The sequence below is a fragment of the Castor canadensis genome, chromosome 8, assembly GCF_047511655.1.
Source record: "Castor canadensis chromosome 8, mCasCan1.hap1v2, whole genome shotgun sequence".
Lineage (NCBI taxonomy): Eukaryota > Metazoa > Chordata > Mammalia > Rodentia > Castoridae > Castor > Castor canadensis.
In genome coordinates this window covers 137,026,296-137,053,883 of record NC_133393.1, presented here as the reverse complement: position 1 = coordinate 137,053,883, position 27,588 = coordinate 137,026,296, and the positions used below count along the sequence as shown (strand labels likewise).

Here is a 27,588-nt window from a genome sequence, read left to right as displayed (position 1 = left end):
GTTGTTTAAATGCCAGTATTCTGGTACGAGAGCCTACATGCCAAACTTCCTCAAATCATACCTATGAGGTACAAGTTTTTATTTTTACCCTCATTTTACAGGTATGGAGACTGAGATTCCAAAGGTAATTTGCCTATAGTCACATTATTATAAAAAGAGCTTGGATTATTATTTTTTGTTTGTTCTAAGCTAATACTTGGTAGGTACTTACTGTACCAATTACTGTCTAAAGCATTATGTGTTTTATTTAATCTTTACATAAATTTGAGTTAGGGCTATTATTACATGCATTTTAAAGGTGAGGAAAACAAAGCCTAAAGAGGTTGAGCAGCTTGCCCAAGCTCACACAAGCGAGTAGTGGAATTAGCATTTGAACAGGTAGTCTGAATATGACTGTTCTTTCTGGCCCGAGGAAGTATTCGTAACCAAATTTATACTTCACATAAAAGACAGAAGAAAAATCCTAGATCCCTATGTAATGTACTCTGATTTGGTGGGAGATACCTCACATGGTAGATGATATTCAGTAACAATTGCAAACATTGATTAAATACTGTAGTCACTGCTGAAAGTTTTACAATATGTTGTTTTATTTAATTATCAAACTAGTCATGGTAGTATTAATCCCTTTTTTATAGATTCAGAAATAGAAGCTTAGAGAAATCAGTTACCTTGTTCCGAGTTATGTAGCCAGGAAGTAGAAGCAGATTTGTCTGCTAGCCTGACTCAAGCCAAGCTTTTAACCTATAATGCTATACTGTCTCTTCAGACTTGGGAAAAGATTATTATCATATATAAACAAAAAATCCTTAATCTAACCCTAAATCATAGCCGTGCCCTTTCTAACATACCAGTTAAATGTAGAAGAGGTACTGATAGGGGTCATCAAAAATTATTCTCCAGCTGAGCACTGGTAGCTCACACCTATAATTTTAACTACTCAGGAGGCAGAGGTAGAGCATGTGCCTAGCAAGTGTGAGGACTTGAGTTCAAACTCCAGTACTGCCAAAAAACAACAAAGAAAGAAAAATATTCTACATTTATAGATAACTCTAGTTGCTTCCTGTTCCTTTTATGCTATAGAACCTTCCTTAATTGGATGTCTGCCCTGTGATCCAAATGTACTTCAGAAACAGTGTTCTTGTGGCAAATATCCCTGCTTTTGCACAAAAAAGTAGTGATTTACTTCTTTCTATTAACTTTTTTTTTTATCTTATTTGTTTTTAACAATGCTATGCTTGAGAATAAGTTGAAGGGATAGTCCATTTTGAATAGATAAGCCTAACATTGTTGGATCATGTGTAAAACTGATTTTAATTTACTACTTTTTTTGTATTATCTCAGGAATTAAAAAGAACTCCACTACAAATTACCAGAGCCCAGCAAATCTGCAGAATTGTGGTGAAACATCTCCAGATGCTATCAGTACAAACTCAGAGGGGGCTCAAGAAAGTCACGATGACCTGGTAATTGCAGAGGGAGTCTGTGGAAAACAAAGGCATTAACTTTGTTTCATTTTTCATATGTACACATTTTAAGACAGTAATATGTAAAATACATTCTAGATTGTGCTCTAGATGCCTTTCCTACTCTTGAAAATACTTCCTACTTGCTTATCAAGTATTTTTTTCTGTTTTACTTTTGTAAATTTGTTTTATTGATATTGAAGAGGGAGAGGGTCTCTTTTTTCTTTGTTGTCTTTTATTTTTAGCTATATTTTAGTTACTTGAAAGAGTATACTTAAAAATATAATTTTAAAAAGTTCAATGGTCATGAAGAGAGGTAGTTAGTTCTAATAATGACGGATACTGTTTTTTTTTGAGATATGGTCTCTCCATGTAGCCCAGGGTGTCTTTAAACTTGTGATCCTCCTCCTTAGTCTCCCAGTGTGCTGAGATTACAGGTGTGTACCATCACACTCAGCTAATGAAGGGCTTTCCACAAAGGAAATATGCTACTATCTCTTTTAAGCCCTCCTAACCCAGGGAAATTCATTCTACATGGAAATGTCATATAATTAATCTTTGCTATCTAAAGTATTTTTGTCTTGACTGAACAGAAAAGAAGCAGAAGCACTGAATATCTCTTATCCAAAATTCTAATATCAGAAGTGTTTTGGATTTCAGATTGTTTTTGGATTTTAGAATATTTGCATATATATGAGACATCTTGGGGATGGGACCCATGTCAGAATATAAAATTCATCCGTATTTCATATCCAGCTTTGTACACATAACCTGAAGTTCATTTCATTCAATATTTTCTGTAATCTTGTTCACAAAACATAGTTTTATGGAGAGGTATTTTCCACTTGTGGCATCCTGTTGTCACTCAAAAAGTTTTGGATTTCTGATTTTTTAATCAGGCATACTCAACCTGTATAATGCAACAACTGTGTTCTCTAGGTGATAAACGTATTTTTGATTTGATAATCACAATTGTATTTTTAGAGGCTAGTGATTGTTTCTTTTATTTCTAAAATTTTGTGTTGAATTACTTGATATGCTAATATTATTTATGCAATCATTAATAGATGTCAATAGTGGTGTTTAAAATTATTGGTATAAATGGGGAAATTGAAATCCGAGGAGAAGATACAGAAATCTGTCTTCAGGTGAACCAGGTGACACCAGATCAGTTAGGCAATATCAGTCTTCGACATTACCTCTGTAATCGTCCAGTTGGTAAGATCTTTTTTCTTTTAAACTACTTTTCACACAAAATAACATGACTTAAACTTATTTTATATTTTATATACGGCTTAGCAATAGTCCTGTCTTTGGTATACTTGAGTTCAAGGACAATTGTGAAAAAAATTTAAAAAGTCAATAAATTGTAATATTTTTCTTTGTTATGGACATAGAATTCTATGTCTGATAGAAAATATGCTGAAATAAATTTAGTCTTGCAAGGTATCAAGTAAATATGCTCTTACTTCACTCACCTTCTTGGGAACTGCAGATAAGTATACCATTTGTGTGTAAGCCAACACCATAGGAAAAGAATTAGCTCTTGGTTTTTTTCTATGTTAGGCCTTTCAGTTTACCATGTATCTACTAAAAAAATTTCAGGAATTTTATATTAATAAGTGTAAATCCTATTAACATGCAAAATGGAAGGAACTAAGTTTAAAATTGAAAAATTTCATAGTGGACAAAAAATAATTTAAAATAAAATTTCAAAACTAGTCTTTGAAGAAAAAAAGCTAGACTTTGTTCTATATCCAACCCCAGCACTTTTCAAATTGTATATTCTTGGATTATTTCTAGATGGCATTTTTTTTTTGTCTGATTTATAGGTTATTTAATACTATCCTAGGCTGGGGACAGAGACTCACATCTTAAATCCTTGTTACTCAGGAGGAGGAGATCAGGCGTGGGTGATGCATGCCTGTAATCCTAGCTATGGGGTAGGGGTTGTAAATAGGAGGCTCATAGTCCAAGTCTGGCCCCAGGCCAAAAGCAAGGCCCCATCTGAAAAAAATAACTAAAGCAAACAGGGCTGGGGTGTGGCTTAAGTGAGGAACTGCATTCAAACCCTAGTATTGCCCCCCCCATTCCTATTATTTTGTTTCTAATTTAAGGAATTATTTTTGAAATGTCTTATGTATGTGTTTTATCTAGTCAGTGCTAATACCTTACTTTTAACTGTCTCAGTTATTTTTGTTGTTTTTCCTGAGACAGGGTCCTACTGTCCTACTGCTGGCTTCAGTGAGCCAGCTTTGCTTCTCCAAAACTTGTGATTTTCTTGCCCCAACCTCCTAACTATTGGAATTACAGGTGTGCACCACCACGGCTAATTTTAGTTGGGTTTTTGAAGATAAGAAGAAAAGAAAGAAAGGAAAAGGAAGGAATAATGGGGAAGGGAGTATGTATATGTGTATATATATTCTTCACTGTAATTTCAGATTTAGGTTTGTCTTTTTGCTTTTTTTTCTTTTTAAGATAGGCTCTTACTATGTAGCTCAGGCTGGCTTTGAACTTGAGATCCTCCTGCCTCTTTCTCCCAAGTGCTGGGATTAGAGACATGTGCCACCATGCTTTGCTAGTTTGTCTTCTAATAGGGATGTTTTAATGAGGTCTTCTCTATTTACTTTTCCAATATTTTAAGTAGCCAGTTTAATGAAGAAGAAGCAAAACTTCAGGCTTCTTGAGAAATAGCTTAAGAATAACTTTAAATGCCATTTCTGTTTCTTCATCACAGTCATCCATGTATTAAAATTAGCAAGTAGATGCTCACATGAACACACTCTAACTATATGAGTTATATCCTATTACCTATTTTCCTATTACCAAAAAAGTTAGAAAATACAGAAAAGTCAACATTATTGTAGCAGATAGCCGCCAAGGGAAAAAGGTAGAATTGTGGTATGTGTGGTATTTTATATGTACTATAGAATATCATTTAAATTGGGAGTAAACTTGAAGACTGTTTCATCTATTATTGCTTTAATATACAAAGTGACTATAACCTTTTAATGACAAATAATAATGACATTTTTTGTATTGCTATGTAATTATGATTTTTTAATGTTTATTTTCCTTAGGTTCTGATCAGAAAGCTGTAATTCATTCCAAATCCTCTCCTGAGATTTCTCTGAGGTTTGAAAGTGGGCCTGGTGCTATAATACACTCTTTGCTTGCAGAAAAAAATGGGTTTCTGCAATGCCATATAGAAAACTTCAGCACTGAGTTTCTTACATCTTCTCTTATGAATATTCAGCATTTTTTGGAAGATGAAACTGTTGCAACTGTAATACCAATGAAGATACAAGTTTCTAACACAAAAATAAATTTAAAAGTATGTTAAAAGATAATTTTATATTTTCATGTTATAAATGTTCATGTTGCCTACCTGGACTTTGATTCATGTTTAAGAATATACATTCAGTGTAGTATTCTGTTAGCATTTATTATAATTAATTTATTGGTCCTTATGGGAAATGATACAAAAATCCTTACAAATTAAAAAAAGTCAAAATAAAATAGTTTTCTTACTATATCAACTAAAACACATAAATATATTTCTAAATCATTAAAAATAGAACTGACTGAAGTAATGCTTATTTAATATTATTATTTTAATTTCATCACTACTTTAACCAGAATATAAAAATATTTCTCTTATCTATAGGATGACAGTCCTCGGAGTAGTACAATATCCCTTGAACCAACTCCTGTAACTCTGCACATTGATCATCTTGTGGTAGAGAGAAATGATGATGGCTCTTTTCATATCAGAGGTATGTATAAAAAAATAATTACCTCTAATTTGGTAGTTAAATTAATTACATGCTGATTATTTTTTTTCACTCATTGTTTATTTTATATGTGTGTGTATATGTAGTAGATGATGGAGGGACACTTTTAGTACATTGTAATAAAGTATCATCTTATAGACCCCGGAAATAATTCATCTATAATTGACTTCATACCCGTTCTGCAAATGTGTGTTGAATGAAAATGAGAAAAGCTTTCGTGGTCTTACATGGCTCTTGATCTTAGATATGCTTCTTACTTGAATTCTTTATTTCCTAGTGTCTTTTTGAATATACTCACCCAGCCTAGTGTTCTTGTAATGGAACTTGCAGTTTTCCATGTCTGTGTTCTTTGCTGTGTTATTCCTTATTAGAATTGCTCATCCTCTATGTAAAGTTTATTCATCTTTCTAAAGTTATCTCAAGTTTGCTCTACCTACCTTTCTACTTACCTACCTGTTTATGTGTCCTGAGGATTGAATCCAGGGCTTCTTGTGTGAGGCAAGTACTCTACTACTTAGCTGTACCCCACCCCAAAACTTCTTCTTTTAAATGAAGTCTTCTTTATAATTTGATGTGAATTCTTACAATTCTTATGGTACTTTCTATATAGTAGTTACTTATGGTACATTGCTAGATATTTAGTTCTTTTTTAATGCTTATGTCTTTACTCTAAGAAGATTTTTACGGTGTTTAATACAAGGACTTACATCTTACAAGGTAGTGTGAAGTAGCAGAAAGAGCATGAGTTCATAGATTTAGATGTTCTGGTCCTCAGTATTTTAGTGGCTTATTGACCTACTTCATCTCCTATTTAAAAACCTCATTAAATAATGGAAAACAAAGTCATAAATAGTACTGTAAAAGAACAATAAGGACCATGGGGGGAGAAGCAGAAATTCTTAAGAGTTTAACCAGAGAATAAATCAGAGAGGCAGAACCAGAGTAGTTTGTGTCTATAAACCCATGAAAAAAAAAAAAAGACTATTGCTGAGGTAGGAGCATTTTGAGAAATAAAGTCATCCCCTTTAGAGTATAGGACCAACTGGAGGTAGACCAACAAAAACCAAAATGTCAGCTTCATTACTGTTAAAAACTCAGGTAGAGAAGATATCTTAGATTTGTGAGAAGATAGACTTCCCACGCAGCTCTCTGTTCCACATGTTTTAGGTCTCAAAGCTACAGGTCAATGTTACAGAGAAAGCAGAACCAGAATGTACCCTGATTCTGGTAAATGAGGCATTTACCAAAGTGAGAAGAAACTGAACCATGCTTATATGGGTATTCCCCCTCTTCCCCCTTACCTAATTAATCATATAAGTCATACCTTCTTACCTGGTAAGAGGCAAGAAATGGGCCAAGAGAGTTCAGAAGAACTATCTAACACATTTCCTCATTAGAAAGAGGGTAAATCTCCCCATCAGCATGATGAGATTACAATAGAACCCTGAAGCAATAGTGTCTATATCCTGCTTTTTGAGATCTTCACCTGTGCTCCTGTCTACTAAAAGACTACAGTAGTGTTTATGTATTGACTGAGAATAAATTCTGCAGCTGTTAAGATCTAAGAAGAGAATGGTTCCATCCTCAGTTGCTAAAACTGGGTGTATTTTACCCAGTAGCTCAAGCCCCTCCCCCGCCCCAATCCCACAGCTACTAGGGGTTGACAGTGGCAAATAGAAACACCATCCATAGTCAGGAAACTGATTAGCATATATCTAATAATTCTCAAACATTTGAAGAAAACAGTTTCAGTCAGCATTCATAATTATAAGCAAGAGATATTCTTTAGCTGATTGAGTAGAAAAGGAGCTTGTTAAAAGATTATTGGAATGGAAGGGAGTTGAGAGTTCAAAAATAAACTCTTACTTTTACGGTTTGACAAGGCTGCCAAAATAATTCAATGGGGTGGGGAGGTGGCCTTTTCTTCAAATGGTGCTGGAGCTACTGGATATCCACATGAATGACAATGAACCCTTTCATTTTATTGTGTATAAAAATTTACTCTGAGTGGATTAGAAATTTAAATGTAAGAGCTAAAGCCATAAAACTCTTTAAGAGAAAACTAGAAATATATATTGATCTTGAGTTAGGCAAAGCCTTCTCAGATACCATACCAAAAGCACAAGTAACGAAAAAAAAAAAAAAGATAAATTGGACTTCATTAAAATAAAGCTTTAGTACCTTGAATGATACTGTCAAGAGAATGAAAAGACAACCCACAGGTTGGGAGAAAATGCTTGCAATTTACATGTCTGATAAACTGGTATCTAGACTACATGAAGAATTCTTACTTATTAGTAAAAAGATAATTGAATTTTAAAATGGACAAAGGAGTTTTTTTTTTTTTTGGACAAAGGAATTGAATAGATATTTCTCCAAAGAAGATATATAAATGGCCAATAAGCACATGAAAAGATGTTTGACATCATTAGCAGTTAGGGAAATGAGAGCCAAAGCTACAATGAGATACCACTTCATACCCACTGGGATGTCTATAATAATTGGCAAGAATGTAGAGAAATTGGAACCCTGATATGTTGTTGGGATTATAAAATGGTACAGATGCCTTAGAAGTAGGTTGGCAGTTTCTCATAAAGTTAAACAGAGTTAACTATGACTCAGCAATTCCACTCCTAGGTATGTACGCAAGAAAAATGAAAATGTGTCCACATAAAAACTTTACACAAGCATTTATAACATGAATGTTTATAGCAACAATATTCATAATAGGCAAAAAGTGGAAAAATCCAAATGTTGTTATGCAGTGAATGGATAGACAAAATATGGGTATATCCATACTGTCAGGAGCTTTCTCACGCTCCTGTTCCTACTGACCTAAATGGGGGCGACTGGAGATGCAGAAAGGACAAAGGATAGAAGACAGACATGCAGGAAGTTGGGGCCAGGTGTGCTGGGCGCTCGGATGGAGGCGCACAACAGCATCGTTGCTTCTTTTCTCTATTAACTCTTCTTTTACTTTGCTTCTTTTCTTCTCTATTCTTTAAGGCCTTACTTCTTTTTTTTTTTCTTTTATTATTCATATGTGCATACAAGGCTTGGGTCATTTCTCCCCCCTGCCTCCACCCCCTCCCTTATCACCCACTCCGCCCCCTCCCTCTCCCCCTCCACCCCCTCAACACCCAGCAGAAACTATTTTGCCCTTATTTCTAATTTTGTTGTAGAGAGAGTATAAGCAATAATAGGAAGGAACAAGGGGTTTTGCTGGTTGAGATAAGGATAGCTATACAGGGCATTGACTCACATTGATTTCCTGTGCATGGGTGTTACCTTCTAGGTTAATTCATTTGATCTAACCTTTTTTCTAGTTCCTGGTCCCCTTTTCCTATTGGCCTCAGTTGCTTTTAAGGTATCTGCTTTAGTTTCTCTGCGTAAAGGGCAACAGATGCTAGCTAATTTTTTAGGTGTCTTACCTATCCTCACCCCTCCCTTGTGTGCTCTCGCTTTTATCATGTGCTCATAGTCCAATCCCCTTGTTGTGTTTACCCTTGATCTAATGTCCACAAATGAGATGATTTTTGGTCTTTTGGGCCAGGCTAACCTCACTCAGAATGATGTTCTCCAATTCCATCCATTTGCCAGTGAATGATAACATTTCGTTCTTCTTCATGGCTGCATAAAATTCCATTGTGTATAAATACCACATTTTCTTAATCCATTCGTCAGTGGTGGGGCATCGTGGCTGTTTCCATAACTTGGCTATTGTGAATAGTGCCGCAATAAACATGGGTGTGCAGGTGCCACTGGAGTAACCTGTGTCACAGTCTTTTGTGTATATCCCCAAGAGTGGTATTGCTGGATCAAATGGTAGATCAATGTCTAGCTTTTTAAGTAGCCTCCAAATTTTTTTCCAGAGTGGTTGTACTAGTTTACATTCCCACCAACAGTGTAAGAGGGTTCCTTTTTCCCCGCATCCTCGCCAACACCTGTTGGTGGTGGTGTTGCTGATGATGGCTATTCTAACAGGGGTGAGGTGGAATCTTAGCGTGGTTTTAATTTGCATTTCCTTTATTGCTAGAGATGGTAAGCATTTTTTCCTGTGTTTTTTGGCCATTTGAATTTCTTCTTTTGAGAAAGTTCTGTTTAGTTCACTTGCCTATTTCTTTATTGGTTCATTAGTTTTGGGAGAATTTAGTTTTTTAAGTTCCCTATATATTCTGGTTATCAGTCCTTTGTCTGATGTATAGTTGGCAAATATTTTCTCCCACTCTGTGGGTGTTCTCTTCAGTTTAGAGACCATTTCTTTTGATGAACAGAAGCTTTTTAGCTTTATGAGGTCCCATTTATCTATGCTATCTCTTAGTTGCTGTGCTGCTGGGGTTTCGTTGAGAAAGTTCTTACCTATACCTACTAACTCCAGAGTAGTTCCTACTCTTTCCTATATCAGCTTTAGAGTTTGTGGTCTGATATTAAGATCCTTGATCCATTTTGAGTTAATCTTGGTATAGGGTAATATACATGAATCTAGTTTCAGTTTTTTGCAGACTGCTAACCAGTTTTCCCAGCAGTTTTTGTTGAAGAGGCTGCTATTTCTCCATTGTATATTTTTAGCTCCTTTGTCAAAGATAAGTTGCTTATAGTTGTGTGGCTTCATATCTGGGTCCTCTAGTCCACTGGTCTTCATGTCTGTTTTTGTGCCAGTACCATGCTGTTTTTATTGTTATTGCTTTGTAATATAGTTTGAAGTCAGGTATTGTGATACCTCCTGCACTGTTCTTTTGACTGAGTATTGCCTTGGCTATTCATGGCCTCTTGTGTTTCCATATAAATTTAACAGTAGATTTTTCAGTCTCTTTAATGAATGTCATTGGAATTTTGATGGGAATTGCATTAAACATGTAGATTACTTTAGGGAGTATCGACATTTTTACTATGTTGATTCTGCCAATCCATGAGCATGGGAGATCTCTCCACTTTCTATAGTCTTCCTCAATCTTTCGATGGGGGAATTAAGTCCATTAACATTAAGTGTTAGTACTGATAGGTATGTGGTGATTCTTGTCATTTAGTTGTCTTAGTTGTTTGAAGGTTTGCTTGTGTGTACCTAAGTTGAGGTTACTCTCTACTGTCTTGCTTTTTCTTTTCCTGTGGTTTGGTGCTGCCTGTCTTTTCATGGTTAAGTTGGGTTTCACTTTCTGTGTGCAGAATCCCTTGAAGAATCTTTTGTAGTGGTGGCTTTGTGGTCACATATTGTTTTAGTTTCTGCTTATCATGGATGACTTTTATTGCTCCATCTATTTTGAATGATAGCTTTGCTGGGTAGAGTATCCTGGGGTTGAAGTTATTTTCATTCAATGCCTGGAAGATCTCACCCCATGCTCTTCTTGCTTTTAATGTTTCTGTTGAGAAATCTCCTGTGATTTTGATGGGTTTACCTTTGTATGTTACTTGTTTTTTCTCTCTTACAGCCTTCAATATTCTTTCCTTAGTTTCTGAACTTGTTGTTTTAATGATGATGTGTCGTGGAGTAGTTGTATTTTGATCTGGTCTGTTTGGTGTCCTGGAGGCCTCTTGCATCTGTATGGGAATATCTTTCTCTAGATTTGGGAAATTTTCCGTTATTATTTTGTTGAATATATTACGCATTCCCTTCGCTTGCACCTCTTCTTCTTCTTCGATGCCCATGATTCTCAAGTTTAGTCTTTTGATGGAGTCAGTGAGTTCTTGCATTTTCTTTTCACAGGTCTTGAGTTGTTTAATTAATAGTTCTTCGGTTTTTCCTTTCATTACCATTTCATCTTCAAGTTCTGAGATTCTGTCTTCTGTTTGTTCTATTCTGCTGGATTGGCCTTCTGTTTTGTTTTGCAGTTCTGTTTTGTTCTTTTTTCTGAGGTTTTCCATATCTTGACTGTTTTCCTCTTTAATGTTGTCTATTTTAGTCCTGAGTTCATTTATCCGTTTATTCATCGTGTTCTCTCACTTTGGTGTTTATACAGTGCTTCTGTGGTTTCCTTTATTTCTTCTTTTGCTTTTTCAAATTGTCTATTTTTGTTGTCTTGGAATTTCTTGAGTGTCTCCTGTACATTTTGGTTGACCCTATCCAGTATCATCTCTATCAAATTCTCATTGAGTACTTGTAGTATGTCTTCTTTTAAATTATTCTTGTGGGCTTCATTGGGTCCTTTGGCATAGTTTATCTTCATTTTGTTGGAGTCTGGATCTGAGTTTCTGTTTTCTTCATTCCCCTCTGGTTCCTGTACTAATTTTTTGCTGTGGGGCAACTGGTTTCCCTGTTTTTTCTGTCTTCCCGTCATTGTCTTTGGTGTTGTTACTGTCCTTGTACTGTGTTCAATTAAGTATTTTCTAGCTTGTAATAATAACAATGGTAATATTTAGAATGGAAGGGTGAGCTGAGATGGAAAGCAAGAAGTTAAAGAAAAGGGGAAAACAAATACACAGACAAGAGGGAGAAAGCAGAACAAGGTTTCAGACAAGAAAGTTTCAAAGGTATAAACAGGGAGCATTAGTGTACTAATTGACAGTAAACTGAACAGACATTAGTGAGACAGAGAGAGGATTGAAAATCAAAAATAAAAAAAAATTAAGGTAAGAATAAAAATAATAAGTAAATGAAAGAAATATCTATATATTAAAAATGAATTAAAATAATGTGGAAAATAGAAAATTAAAAAAAAAAACAAAAAACCCTCCAAGTTCAAATGCAATGAAGTTTCCGTCTTAATAATTTGGGTGTCCGTCTCAGTCTCCAATCCTGGAGATGGTGCCTCAGATGTTGTTCTGTAGTTGTCTCATCAAAGGGGATGCATAAAGTAGAACAAAACTACACACACACACACACACACTCACACACACACACACACACACACACACACACACACAAACCCACCTAGTGTCCCAAGTTCAAATGCAATACAATTTCAGTAAGTTTTTCCGCTTGCAGATGTAATTCAGTTTTTATCTTATCAAAGGTAGGGAGACAAAGAAAAAAAAGAGTCTGGAGAGAGTTCTGAGAATGGTCTCTGCAGCTGTGGCTTGCCTGCCCACTGCTGTCAGCCTGCTGTTGCTGGAGGAGTTGTTTATGCAGATCTCTGGGGTGAGCTTAGCACTCACCTGGCCCCCGCAGGCTTTGTTTGTTCAGAGTTCTCCTGTGTGGGAGCCTCTGCTACAGGCTTTCCCCTTTCCAAGCACTGGGAAAGGTGACACTGCACCTGCGTTGTCAGGCCTGCGTGTTTATTTACAGTTCATGTGGGAGGTGGGTCTTCCCTCCTCTCCTGTGGAGTTTTCCTCCCTCTGCCACTCTCACCAGCTTTCCTGCTCCTGGTTGCTGGGCCTGCGCCCCGCCCCCGCTCCTGCCAGAGCCTCTCCTGCCCGCCAGGCTTGTTTATTTACAGTCCTGGGAAAGGTTCCCTTCCCCCAATCTTCAGCGCTCAGTGTGCCTCACCCTCTTTCCAGCATGTCTTTATTGCTCTTATTGCTTATTACTCAGTTTCTCTTTTTTCCCCGGGTGGAGGTTGGTCTGTCCAGGGGGCTATGCTGCTCGGGCCCAGGCTTGTCTGTGAGAGTACTGCAGTACCGCGAAGCTCACCTGGTCCACGTCTTCCCAAGCTGTCTGGGCGCCAGCGACTGGCGGCCTGGGGGTCCTCCTTGTTTCTCCGTTTAACGTGAAGTGGAGATTCTCTGTGCTGGCCAGAGGTGTGGAAGGGTCAAAGTTATGCCTTTTCTCAGTGATTATGTCTGCAAAGTGTGTCTCCGGCATCTCTCTGAGATTTCACTATAGGAGGCTCTCTTTCTGCTTCCTCCCTCTAGCCGCCATCTTAGAATCCTCAAGGCCTTACTTCTAAAGTCTTTCTTCTTTTCTGTTCTTTAAAGTCTCTTTCATTAGACTCGCACTGTCCTATGTTTTCCTTAATCTCTCTTAAAATGTAGGCTTGTCATAATCCACTCCCCACACCGTACAACAACATTGTTCAGCAACAAAAAGAATGATACACATTTTACAACACGGTAAATTTTGAAAACATTATGCTAACTGAAAGAAGCCAATCACAAAAAAATAACAGACTATGTACAGGATAGGCAAATCTAGGCAAACAGAATGTAAATTGGTGGTTTCCTATGTCTGAGGGGGGCTGATATTGGGAAGAAATGGAGAGACTGCTAGTGCGTGTGGGAATTTCTTCTTTTTCTTTTTGGTGGTACTGAGGTTTGAACTTAGGGCCTCACACTTGTTAGACAGGTGCTCTACCATTTGAGCCACTCTCCCAGCCCCAGTATGGAGATTTTTGAGGGTAATGAAAATGTTAACTGATTGTGGTGATGGCTGCACCTTCTGTGAGCATTCTCACATCCACTGAATTATACTTACAATGGATGAATTATATGAAAGTGTAGTTTTAGAACCATGGGAGTTCTGGGGAACCAAGCTTGAGGGTTGCCCCCAAGGATCCATGGCTTAAACCACAGTCTGGTTTCCTGATGGGTGGTACTGCTGCTTGTCCTGGATAGTAGATTTTACAGATCTTAATACTGCCATGATTGTGTCACAAATTCACTCTTAACGGGATTGCTGCAGCCAACACCATTTCACTTTTACACCAAGAGCTTCATCTTGCAGTTATTGTCTCTGTTGCTCCCTCCAGAAAGAAAAAGAGCTCACTTCTCTTTCCTCCCTTCTCTTGTCACTGGTATTTGAAGAAAATGTAGGCTGATTACAGTCTAATTGGCAGTACTAGGTCACATTCATGGTAGGGAATCTAGGAGATTGGGTAACTAGGATTTTCCAGTGTTTGTTGAAGGAAGCAACTTTTCCTACAAAATGGTAAAGTGTGAAAGTCTTCAGACACAGAAAATTATCCAAATGATGGATAGGTGAAACAAATGCTTAAAAGCCTATGAAAACTATTATAATTAGAAGCAAAAGGTACATTTGCATGAGACTTTTCCACTGATAACATTGGTTAAGTGATATCTTCAAAGCGGGGATATAAACTGAAATTGAATGTACCATGCATGTGTGTGCTGCTGAAATACATGTGCATGCAAGTATACTAATATTTTATACTTGTTCTGGTAAATGTTGTAATTACAATTTATATTGAACTCATATAGAAATTAATGTAACAATTAATTTTGTATCTTCAAATTAAATAAATTCCATACTTATATCTTTAAAAAAAAATTGAAATGGAACTTCTATTTTAAAGACAACATAAAGGAAGGTTTTTTTTTTAAATGGAAAGAATGAAAATAAAAAAAATTAAGAAACTAGTAGATAGATAAAATTAATGAAGAAACTTATAAAACTTTAGTCTAAATAATTGTTAATGTATAAGAATACAGTTTTTTTTAAATGTGCAACTAAAATTCCAGATAATGTCAGTAGAATTTACATGGGGAAAAAGGGGATTTAGGGAAGTAAAATTATGCTTAAGTTTTTGTTTCTTTTTTCTGCCTGATAGGAAACATAGCAGTAGACTTTGATAGAACAGGATAATCTTAAATAACATATGTTAATGCTGTATGCTTAACCTTAGATGACTGCAGGGTATGGGAACCGCCCCTCCACATATACCAAAACTATTCAATCAGTCCAACCAAAGATAAGAAAAAAAAAAAGGAATTAGAAGAAAACATGGTGAATAGAGCATACTAAATTTGGTAACAAGAATTAAGTCATCTTAGTCTATATGAATGGTTTAAATTATTGTTAAAAGAGGATGACACCAAGAGTTAAAAAAAAATATTCTAGGTATGTGCTGCATAGAAGATACTTCCTCCAAACAAAACAATATAGAAACATCGAAAATAGGATGATATAAAAAAATATGTACAGACATACCAACAAAAAGGAAATATGTAAAATTGAATTAAAAACAAAGTTTAAAATGGAGAGATAAATTTCATATTTATAAAGACTACCAAATATTGATAAAAGACCACTCTGTCATATCCCTTTGCAATTTATCTTAACTTTAAAAAATATGAAGCAAACCTTCATAGGAAGCCAGGCCTTGTGGCACACAGTTACAGTTCCAGCACTTGGGAGGCTGAGGCAAGAGGATCACAAGTTTGTGGTCAGCCTGGGCTACGTAGTAAGACCTTGTCCCAGAAAAATAAACAGAAAGACAAAGAAATAGAATCATATCATACTGAGATGTTAAAATCATAGAGACTTTAACATGCCTCTCAGAGTCCATAAACTTTAATTTGACAATTTGATTTGGGAAATTGAATAACCTGTTTTAACAGCTTCATGTGTGTGTACATATATATCTTTAGATTTGACAAACAGGAAATTTCAAATACCCATGAAATTTCTATTCATTAAGTCTCAAAGAAAATTTCAACAGATTCCAAAACAGAGTTAGGCCATTTCTTTAATTTCAGTGCAATAAAGTTTATCATTAACACAAAAGTGTGGCAGAAAATAAAAGTATTTATACTTGGCAAATTTTGATATATTACTTGAGTAATGCTTGGAGAATTACTAGCAAGGGAATAAGATTTGGTTGTTTCCAACAAACTTCCTGCTCTAAAATGGTTCCGTTCTAACCATTGTTGGTGTTTCCGGTCTAAAATGGTTGGTGTTTCCTGCTCTAAAATGGTTTCCGGTCTAACATTGTTGGTGTTTCTCATCACTATATACTGTACCTGACTTGCTACTTACTGTTTGTTAAAGATAAATTTAGAATATTCTGTTACTTACACAGAGAAATACAGTATTAAGTATCAATTTGATGAATAAAAACTAACTTAAAAATAAGTTTTCCCTAGTATTTTCCTCCTGTTTTTCTTATCTGTATTGTGCAGTACAGTTAATCAAGCACATAATTGACCAGTTGTTAGCTCTATTTGATATAGTAGCTAAAGGCAAAAGTAAATCACTTGTGTAGAAAGCATATATATTTGTATATATATGAAAATTGTATATATATTTGAGAATTCTATTTGGATTTTCCTTTAACATAGAATTTCACTGGTAATTCTTATATTTGTAAATTGCAGATACACCTTTCAAAGCTAAATGATATAAAAGAAAGCAAATCGTATTACTTAGATTGTTAATATTATACAAAATTCAAGATAATTTAAGATAGTTTTTAATTGGCCCTGGAAAGAACAGATCTTAAACATAAAGAAGTAAGCTTAAAAGAAAAGGAAAGAAAGAGAAATTTTGAACCAGGTATCATGACTGGCTTATGCCTGGAGTTAGCTACTTGGAAGCTGGAGAAAAGTCAAAGACTCCATTTCAACCAATAAGCCAAGACTGGTAGTACCCATTCAATAGAATCACACCTAGGTGGGAGGTATAGGTAGGAGAATCACAGTCCCAGGTTAGCTCTGGAGCAAAAATGAGAGCTCCTATTTGAAAAATAACTAAAAGCAAAAAGGGCTGGAGGTGTGGCTCAAGTCGTAGAGCACTGGCTTAGTGTGCTCAGGCCTGGAGTTCAACCCACAGTATTCCTAAAAACAATGTCATTCATGAAGCACATTAAGTGATATGTTATTTTTCTTATGATTTAGAAATTAATTGCACTAGGGTCTTGATGTATGAAGTATACAATGTAATGCATAGATAGCTTAGTGAGCTACATATATGTAATTTAGATTTTAATGTCTCATAAATACAGCGCAAACCAATATGTCAGGTATGATAAACACTTAACAGTAATTTTATTTGCTTCTTAGAATTTAGAAGGACATTTGCAGAATGATTTGCTTGGCCTAACTTTCTCACATGGTTCTTTGGGAGGGCATTCTGGGTTTTGAACACAGCTTCATGCTTGCTAGGTAGGCACTTTCCTGTTTGAGCCATGTCTCCAGCCCTTTTTGCCCTGGTTATTTTTGAGGTAGTTTCTTGCTTTTTGCTGGCGGCCAGGACCACAATCCTATTTATGCTTCCCATGTAGCTGGGATGACAGGCACATGCCACTGTGCCCATTTTTTCCCCCTTGACACAGGGTCTCGTGAACTTTTGGCTAGGCAGGGCTGGCTTTGAACTGTGATCCTCCCAATTTCAGCTTACTGGGTAGCTAGGATTGCAGGTGTGAGCTAGTGACACTGGTTCTCAAATGGTTCTTTAAGAAATTTCAAGCTATACTATCATTCCTGTCTCCCCCTCATACCCAAGGAAGTTTTACTTAGCATGCATGAGCATTCAAAGTAATCTCATCAGTAGCTATTTCAAAAATTAGTTGTGTTAGTTGGTGGTTAGAATGGAGCTTACCTAATATTCCTCTTCCATTTAGTGAATTCTAGGCTATACCTGCAGCTGCTATGAATGTAATTAAAAGTCCATAATTAAAGAATATGTGCTTTTATGCCCTTTTTGCTGCTTATCTCTGTACTTCACACTTCTTTGGAAAGTCTTAAAAAAAAATTACCAGTTTTCTGTAAAGACTGTAAGAAGAAACTTTAAATAACTTTTCAGAAAATTAGAAAGGTACATTACAATTTCCTTCCCCCAGTGAAATATTACTAATTAGGTAACTTAATCATTTAGGAAAAAAAGACACAAAATGTTTGTGTATATAAAGTCATCTTGTTAATTTTTTTTTTCCACTTCAGTGCACTGCCTCTGAACAGTTTATCCCCCCTACACCCAGGATCTGGCATAGACCCAAAAGGAGCTTTGGACCATTATGGCTTTGATTCTCAATGAAAAGTTTTGAGGGAGAGGTGCACTGTATATTTATATTGAAATATATTTACATTTATTACATACTTAAAAGTGTGATAAATCCATTCAGAATCATTGCCTTATGCTCACTGAGAATAAAGATTTTTTCATCACTAAAGGTATAAGACCTATTAACTTAAAAGAGTATCTTTGTGATCAGAGAATAAAAATAAGTAGAAATATCCTGTTTGAATAAACAGAGAACTCTTAAAGTTTATTGTAAAAAATTTGCCAGGCCCCTACCATTTACTTGTAAGAATTAATATTTGAATAATGAGTTCTAGTTTATAAAATTCTTTTACATTAAATTTTAGCACATTTAATTCTTATAAACCTTCTTGATAGTTAAGGCAAATATTCTTATCACTTCTTTTTACAAATGAAGAAATTGAAGTTTAGGTAGGCTTAAGATCAAAAAGTAACAGAATCTGCCTTAGGGAAAAAACTTTATGCTGCTGTAAAGATTTTATACATTTCAGCTATGAGGGGCATAGATTTGTTTATCAAAGTTTGTAATGGTAGAATTGTGTCCCTAAAAACTTGACAAAAGTTGTTTTAAAGCAAATAAAATAGACTCCATCACCCCTGTCCTTTACTGGTTCTATCCCTTCCCACCTTCCCAACAAACCTTCCAAATTCTTCCCCTGCTTCCCCATTCCCTCCCCTTTATTGCTTCCTTTCCTCTTCCTTTTCTTACCTATTTCTGCCTTCCCTTTTTAAAGTCATTTAAATATCTCCCTTCACATTTTTACCTCTTTATTTCCCTTTACACGTACTTCCCTTTTTCCTCTCTTCCCTCATTTTCTCTCACTCTCCATTTTTGTCCTCTTTCTCTAACCCAGTCCTTCTTTTCCTCTTCGTTCTTCCTCCATTCTCTTTCCTTCCCTTTTCTCACTCCACCTCCCAGTGTTTGACATAAAATGAATTTCAGAATTGTTCAGCCAGTGTTTTTTGTTTTTAGGAGCCCATGAGAGATGTAGGTCCCTGGTCCTTTGTTGTCTTTGCTATAGCCGCTATAATCAGTTTTTTATCTGTAATTGGCATTCTGTGTCTGACGTTGCTTTTTAAACTTTGAAAAACAAAGTACATTATAAACTATTAATCAAGTACTATTTGAGGAGTGCTGTTTTGTCTTTTGAGGTTGAAAGAGTAGAGAAGAACTTGGCTTTCCCATGACATATTACTCAGACTTCTCTTGAGTCTTTACCAAGTTGAATGATGTGCTATTCTGAACCAATATAATGTTTTTTTTAAATTTTTTTCTAGTTATATTACCAAGAAACATAACTGATGTAAGACAATACTATAATGAGTGGTTCCTGACTTTGTACCGCTATACTAAAATAAGTCAAGCGCATACCCAGACTCAATTTGATGGCATTTATTCATGTAGCTAGAGACAAGGATCCGATACAGAAAGGGAGTGAAAATGATGGAACCATCACAGAAGATAATTTGACAATATGAACAAAAGCTTTAAAAGTGTTTGTACAGATTTTGCTTGTTTGTGTACTGGATATAATTTGATTTGGCAAGCTGCCCTTCCCTCATTCCCTCATTCCATGTTATTAGAAAGACGGAGCAATGATACAATGGCATGACCCTATCACAAGAGTGGGAATAGGACTGAGCTTGGCCAATTAAAAGATTTCAGCTCTTGGGCCATGATAAGTGTTCCATGAGTTGGAGTTGACTGCGACTCAAAGTATTCTGTTGTTTTTTGGGTTTTTTTTTGCGTGTATGTGTGTGTGTGTGTGTGTGTGTGAGAGAGAGAGAGAGAGAGAGAGAGAGAGAGAGAGAGAGAGAGAGAGAGGGAGAGGGAGAGAGGGAGGAGAGGGAAAGGGAGAGAAGAGTCACAGGTTATAAAACACATTTGTACAGGGTCACCTGGGGCTACCTTTGCTGTCTTATGACTGAACCACACAGGAAAGAGAAGATAGACCTGAGAAGTAGAGAGGGTTATGTTCTTTGAAATGCTGCTCCTGAAGACATCAAGTGAATCCCAGTATCCAACCACGCTAAAGCTTACAGCTTCACTTTGCGCTCCTGTTACAGAACAAAATACATTTTTAAAGCAAGCTTGAGTTGAGCTCTGTTCACTTGTGACCTAAAGAGTTCTATGTAACCCAAAAAGAAAAAAAAAATGTCTAAATATAGTCCCTGCCTTATTGTATATAATTATTTTCAATAAGCCTTTTAGATTATATATAATTCACATACAATAACATAGCATTCACAATTAATATATATACAATTAACTGGTTTTTAATATACTCACATATAATGTGACTATTATGACAGTCCCTTTCAGAACATTTTTATTACTCTCCAAATCCCCATATTAGAAGCCTCATTCCATTCCTTCCCAGGCCCCCTGCAGCTGCTAACTTATTTGTCTGTTCTGTTCACTTCACGTAAGTGGAATCATTCAACATATGGTCTCTTATGACTGGCTTGTTTCATTTAGCAGAATGTTCAAGATTCATCCATGTTATCGCATATATCAGTACTTTATTTCTTCCCAAGGCCAATTCATATTCCATTGTATGGATATAGCACATTTTATCCATCACTTGATTGACCTAAACCTTTGAGTTATTATGATAGACATTTTGCTTTTGAGCTGTAAGTGATATAGCTATAATCATTACTGTACAAATTTTTGTGGACATACATTTTCATTCCTCTTTGGTATGTACCTAGGAATGGAATTGCTGGGTCCTGTGGTAACTTGTGTTTAACCATTTGAGAAACTGCCAGATTTTTCCAAAGTGGTTGTGCCATTTTTTAATTTTTAAGATGAGTGTTGAACTTGTCATCTTTCTGCCTCATATCAAGTAGTTGGAATTACAGATGTGTACTACTGAGCTTCCACTGTTTTGATAGCATCCTTTGAAGCACAAAGGATGTACTTTTGTGGGGGGGCAGAATTGGGGTTTGAACTCATGGCCTCACATTTGCTAGGCAGGTGCTCTTCTTGAGCCACGCTGATAGCCCTTTTTTTGTGATGAGTGTTTTTGAGATAGGATCTCAAGACCTATTTGCCTGGGGCTGGCTTTGAATCGTGATCCTCCTAATCTCTACTTCCTGAGTATAGCTAGGATTACAGGTGTGAGCCACCAGCTATTATAAAAGTTTTAAAATTTTTAATGAAATCTAATATAATTTATCTGTTTTCTATTGTGGCCTTTTTGTTTTGGATTTGCTATCTAAGAATCTTATTGCTGAATCTGTGATCATTAAGATTTACCATTATGTTTTCTTTCTTGGTGGTATTGGGGTTTGAACTCAGGGCCTTTCCCTTGAACCAAGCCCTTGAACCACACCCCAGTGGCCCCCCCACCCCACCCCCTTTAAATTAGTTTTCAGATAGGGTCTCACACTTTTTGCCCTGGGTTGGCCTCAGAACATGATCCTCTTATGCCTCCACACATAGGTATGAACCACCGTACCTGGCCTATTTGTTGAGATGGGATCTCACTAATCTTTTGCTGCAGCTGACCTTGAACTGCAATCTTGATCTCTGCCTACTCAGTAGCTGAAATTATAAGCATGAGTCACTATATCAGCCTACCCTATGTTATCTTTTAAGGAAATTAGTTCTTACATCTCCCTCTTTAAATCAACATCATATATCTGAGTTAATCTTTTTATTTGGTGTTTAGGTAAAGACTGTAGACACACACGTCTATTTCTGGACTCTCAGTTTTGTCCCATTTATCTATAGATCCTTAAGACCCTGTTGCTCCATCTTGATTACCAGCTTGCTTTGGAGTGAAATTGGGGCATGTGAGTCATCAACATGATCATACTTTTTCAAGATTATTTTGTCTCTTCTGGGTCCCTTGCAATTCCACGTGAATTTTAGAATCATTTTAATAATTTCTACAAAGACACCAGCTCTGATTCTGATTGAAACAGCATTAAAACTGTAGACCAGTTGGAGACTTAACACTATGATGTCTTCCAGAGTGTGGATGTGGGAATCTTTCCATCTATCAAAATCATCTTTAGTTTTTTTCAGCAATATTTTCAGAGTATTTCTTGCACTCACTTTTGTTAAATTTATTCCTAAGGATTCTGGGGATCCAACCCAGGGCCTAAGCCTTTTCCTTTAAAAGATATTTTAAACTAAATAATTCTCTTAATTTCATTTTAAGATTCTTTAGTACAAATATATAGACATAGAATTTGTCTTTGCATATTCATTTTGTATCCTCCAGCCTTCCTGAACTCATTATTAGTTCTAATAGTTTTTTTTTACTTGATTCCTTAATTTTTTTTTCTTTTCCTGTTTTTGTTTTTTTAATGGTGCTGGGGTTTTGAATGCAGGGCCCCAGACTTACTAGGCAGGAGCTCTACACCTGAGCCACTCCACCAGCCCTTTTTTATGTCAGGTATTTTTTGAGATTGGGTCTCACTTTCATTTTGCCTGGGCTGCCCTCAAACAGCAATGTTTCTGATCTCTGCTTCCTGTGTAACTGGTATTAAAGGTATGAGCCACTGGCACCCAGTCTTAATTTTTTTCTGTGTATAAGATCATGTCATCTGTGAATAAATACAGTTTTATCCCTTCCCTTCCTTCCTTCCCAATCTGAGTGCCTTTTAATTCTCTCTCTTTTTTTTTTTTTTGCCCAGTTGCCATGACTAGAACCTCTAGAATGGTTTGAATTGATAAGAACAGACATATTTGTGTTGTTTCTGATTTTGGCAAAGGTAAAAGTTACCAGTCCTTTTCACCATTAAGTATGATATTAGCCTTTGGATGTTCATAGATCCCCTTGATCAGACTAGAATGTCCCCTTCTGTCCCTAGTTTTTGTGTTTTTATCTTGAAAGCATGTTGGATTTTATCAAATGCATTGTTTAAAACAAGTAAGGCCATCTGGGCCTGGGCTTTTTTTTTTTTTTTTTGTACTGGGGTTGAACTCAGGGCCTTCACCTTGAGCCACTCCACCAGCCCTTTTCTGTGAAGGGTTTTTTTGAGATAGGGTCTTGCAGACTATTTGCCAGGGGTTGGCTTTAAACCACAATCCTCCTGATCTCTGCCTCCTGAGTCGTTAGGATTGTAGGCGTCAGCCACTGGCTCTTTGTTTTTTTCAAGTGATTAAATGTCTTTGCCAGCTATATGTCTATATACATTGTCTTCATGAATCTATTTGGGTAGTTTGTATCTTCCTTAGGCATCTATTTCATCTAAGTCATCAGATTTATTGGCATAAAGATATTTCTTTATAATCATTTTTATTTCTGTAAGGTTGATAGTAATTTCCCTTTTTTATTTCTGCTTTTAGTAATTTCTTTTTGTCTTGGCTAGTTAAACTAAAGAATTGTTAGGTTTTTTTTGTCTTTCCAAAGAATGAGCTTTTGATTTTATTAATATGTTTTCTATCACAGAATACTGTCCTTATACTAATATTTGCTCATTTTAAATTAATTTTTCACAATAAAACTGGTAAAGTTTCGTCAAACATTTGGGAATGTTACATGAGCATTCTGTTTGTCTGATCAGATTCTCATCTGTTTAACACTGGAAATGATATGAAAGAAAATATGAAAAGTGACTCAGTGCTGCTGACCAGTGGAAAGTGTGATCTGAAGAAACAACACAGTGTCACTCAAGCCACTCAGACAAGCCCAGTGGTTACTTGGCCTGAATACCCATTTGATTTCACTAGGGAACAGGTAATGGAAAATCTGATTCAGATGGAAAATCTGATTCAGATTTAATTTCATCAATTCAAATAATTAAATGTTAAGATACTTATAGTTAAAATATTATTTGTTTACTTATTTAAATAAAACATATTGAGTACCTGCTATTATGCCTAGACACTGTGCTAGTTGCTACAGTATGGCGTTGAGCAAGATAAAGGAAACACTTATTCCTTCCCACTGTCCTGCAGTACTATCAGTATTTTTGTGATTTTTCCTCTCAGGATCTTTTCATGTTTAGAAAATTAGTATTCAAGTGTATTTTTGAGTAATATTGCTTAACAAACATTTTTTTCATATTGCTACATTTGCTTCATACCTGTTTTAATGCTGAGTGTTACAGATGTGGATGTAGATGTTATCATTTCTGGACCCTCTTAGCATCTGATAAGATTCGAGTTGCTTCTGACTTTCTGCCATTATATAAACAAATGTTCAGTTTTATTTTTCAATGATAGAACTACAGAATGAGTTCATTTATCTCTTTGTCAAGGATTTATTGTCATGACAATGTAAAATTGAGCAGTGTACTATCCCTTGCTATTGAAGAACTCAGTAAGTCTAGTGGGAAGGACAGTTTGCAATCAGTGTCAGAGCATACTGTAGTGTTACACTACAGATTGGGGGAGGTATAAGGAATTACCTCATTTGATCTATAAGGCATAAAATGTTAATCTTGGACTAAAATATGAAAATCTGGGAACTCTTTGAAATTAAAAGCAAGTGTTTTAATGTGTCTATGTCATTGCCAAAAGTCCTTAGTTTCATCATATTCTCATACTTGAATGGCTCTAAGAGGACAAAATACTTAATTAAGTCTTAAAGAGAGGAGGGCAGACCTATTGGCCCATCTATAAGAAAGTGATTATTGGAATATGTTCAGAATGTGAGTCTGGAACTCAGGAGAGGGATTTGTGCTTAGTCAGGCTATCTGTGATCAAGTTGAGCCACAGGAGGAAGTGACATCATCCAAGAGAGTGACTTAAATGAAGAGAAAACAACCAAGTATGGAACCTAATAGAATATGAAATTTTTAAGAGTTCTTAAGAAGATGAAAAGGGACATAGATTGAAAGAGATAAGCATGAAAGAGCTATGGCATATAGCACAAAAGGGAAGAGGCTCAGGAGGAAGGAGGTCAGTAGCGTCAAAGCCTCAGAGAGGCCTAAGGTTTTACAGTTTTATTTCAATTTGGAAATAAAGAGTTAGTATTTTGAGTTGGTAGATCAGAACTTATGTAACATTTTTAATTGTATGATTAGTGTTTTCCAAATAACTTGTCAAGGTGATTTTTAGCTCAAGTGCTAGTGAGAACCAGGTTGGATATTTTTATTATTTCAACTATCACACCTGTGGATGATATGTAAAATAGTCTATATTTTCTGGAAGGGAAGAGATTAAATTCTTTTATTTTCTAAATGTGTCGTTTCAGCTCATGGAAGAGAATGAATCTCTTAAACAGGAACTGGCAAAAGCTAAAATAGCTCTTGCAGAGGCTCACTCGGAAAAAGATGCCCTTCTTCACCATATAAAGAAGATGAGAGATGAGTAGCATGTGTGGCCATCCGAACTCAGTCTGCAGCTGTGGAATGGTAGATTATGTTTGCGGTGTGGATGTTTCCAACTACTGGAAGACTTTCCTTTTCATGAAAATAAAATGAAATAGAATGTGGTGGAGTGGTGACTCTTCCAAAGCCATTGTAGAGGCACTAGGTACGAGCATTGGCAGCTTTCGGTTGTTTTGTGTTTGGGGGTTTTGAACCCTCTTTCAGCATATACTGTAATATAATTACATGCTTAATGAAAAGAAGATGTCATTTCCTAATTTTGATATCTCATTATAAGCATTTTTTTAAAAGAATATGAAAACCTGTTGTGTTTATCCAGATTGCTGAATATTTTTCTCATTATTTGTTAATAATTTAGTATTATTTACAAATTTTCAAATTCTTTTAGGGCTGACATAAAATGAGTATTATACTTAAAATGTTATTAAAATTATGTATTAACTCTATAATTATTTAATTACTGTAAAAGTCCAATCAGAATAATAAATTGTATGATTTATGAGTTTATGAACTTTGAGAAATCTTCACCTTAATGAATTTATAAAGTAACTTGAATATGTGAAAAAGATCACTTTAAATGACGGGTAAACTTTAAATAAGTGGAAGGTATAATTTTTAACAAAAAGATGGTACAAATGTAAAAATAAAAGCACAAGTATTAGAGTTTATGACCAAGTAACTTAAAAAACATTGCCTGTACATTCCTTTAAACATTTATTGCTAGAAGTAAAAGAGTAATTTAACTATCCTACTTAATTTGGTAGCATTTGTAACTATAAAAATTTTAATTAATACTATTTATATTATTTCTCTATCCTTCCTCTTTAAGAAGAATGTTTTTGAAGAATTTGCTTTTCACACACATAAAACAATTTCATACCATTCTTGTATCATTTTACAAGGGTGTTTGCACATACTGAATTTATAATGCTAGTTTTGACTAAAGCTGTATGTGATATATATACATACATACACCATATCACAATATATACATACGTATATTTATAGTTTATAATAAGAGTCATTGGTACATTTTGAATTCTATTTTGTAGGATTAAGGTTTGAAAACATCACGAGAGAAAACTCAGTTGTGCCTTTTGAAATAAAAGTGCACAAGTGTTTAAGAAACAGAGGCTTCTGAAGATTTAAAAAAATTTCTAATAGAATTACAGAGGTGTCTGTTTTGAAATTCACATTCCTAAACATAAACATTTCCAAAATAGAACGTGGAACAGCTGTACTACTCTTTCTTTAAGATACTTGAAAATTCTAAATCACATGGCAACACGTTATGGTGCTTTGCTCGTTTGGCATGACTTCCATAGCTGCCCCTATATCGAGTGCGTGGGGAAAGTCCGTATTTCATTTACACAAGTATTGACTCTTTTCCTTCTGTATCATCCATTTTAATTGACATTACTGAAAAATACAGGTACTGAGGATATAGCTAAGAACAAATTGTTAATGTTTTACCTCAGAGTATTTAAAAAATCATGTTAAACTATGTTAATCTAAAATTGTATAATAGCCTTAGGTTAAATACAGAGGTCTAATTAAAGATTTAAAATGTATAGCTTAGGTCCTTAGTAGACAGCCTTTTATTTGTAGATATATAGAAACAGTTTCTATTATATTATTAAAAAGAAGGATTAATGGGATGGACATTAACTTCTGAGCTGACAGTGTTTCTCAGGATTAACTTATGCTATATAAACTTTAAATTTTTCTATGGTATATAATTGTTTAATATTGTAGAAGTTGAATGTTTCCTATTCCTTTTAAATGTATTTGGCCTTCCCAAGAAAATCATAAACAGCAAAGACGATAATATTCTGAGTATTCTATTGTGTTTTGTTGGATTTTTTAAAATAAGGGGTACTATTTTTGTAGAGGTTTAAAATTCATGAAGCACCTCCAAAAACATTATCCAAACCATACAAGGTAGGTATTATTCAGTTGAAAGTTGGGGGAAAGAAAAAAACCAAAACCAAACAAGCAAGAAAAAACCATAAAAGGCTCAGAAAAAAAAGTGAGTTGACTAAAATCACAATTAGTAGCCTGGGCTTTTATTTTCACTTAATCATTTATAGATTTTGGGTGAAGGGAAAGAATTACTGTCTTAACTGTTTTCCTTTTAAGATGACTATAATATTTTCGCTAGTGTGTGCTACTGTTGTATGTATTATTCAAGTTACTTAAAAGATAGACCATTTTTGCTTCATTAAGCTAACCTCAAACTATTTAGCAGGATGATAAATACAGGAGTAAACCTATAATAAATTCATCAGGGTTTTAAAAATGACTATTAATTAGAAAAATAGTTGTCATATCTTGAATTTTTTGGTTAAATTTCTAGCAAGTAGATGCTAATGATTGGTGTGTGGAAATG

At 35.4% G+C, this 27,588-nt stretch overlaps 1 protein-coding gene across 3 annotated transcripts in view; it reads left to right on the top strand.

Moving 5' to 3' along the window:
- Positions 1-27,310, top strand: part of Bltp3b (bridge-like lipid transfer protein family member 3B) — a 92,653-nt gene extending 65,343 nt beyond the window's left edge. For all 3 annotated transcript variants that reach the window (XM_074084199.1, XM_074084200.1, XM_074084201.1), the window contains 6 exons: positions 1,345-1,466; positions 2,534-2,684; positions 4,547-4,800; positions 5,134-5,242; positions 23,430-23,602; positions 25,064-27,310. In XM_074084199.1, the coding sequence (XP_073940300.1) occupies positions 1,345-1,466; positions 2,534-2,684; positions 4,547-4,800; positions 5,134-5,242; positions 23,430-23,602; positions 25,064-25,183 (929 nt within the window). In that variant the 3' untranslated portion in view covers positions 25,184-27,310. The remainder of the gene's footprint in view (positions 1-1,344; positions 1,467-2,533; positions 2,685-4,546; positions 4,801-5,133; positions 5,243-23,429; positions 23,603-25,063) is intronic.
- The last annotated feature ends 278 nt before the right edge of the window (positions 27,311-27,588 follow it).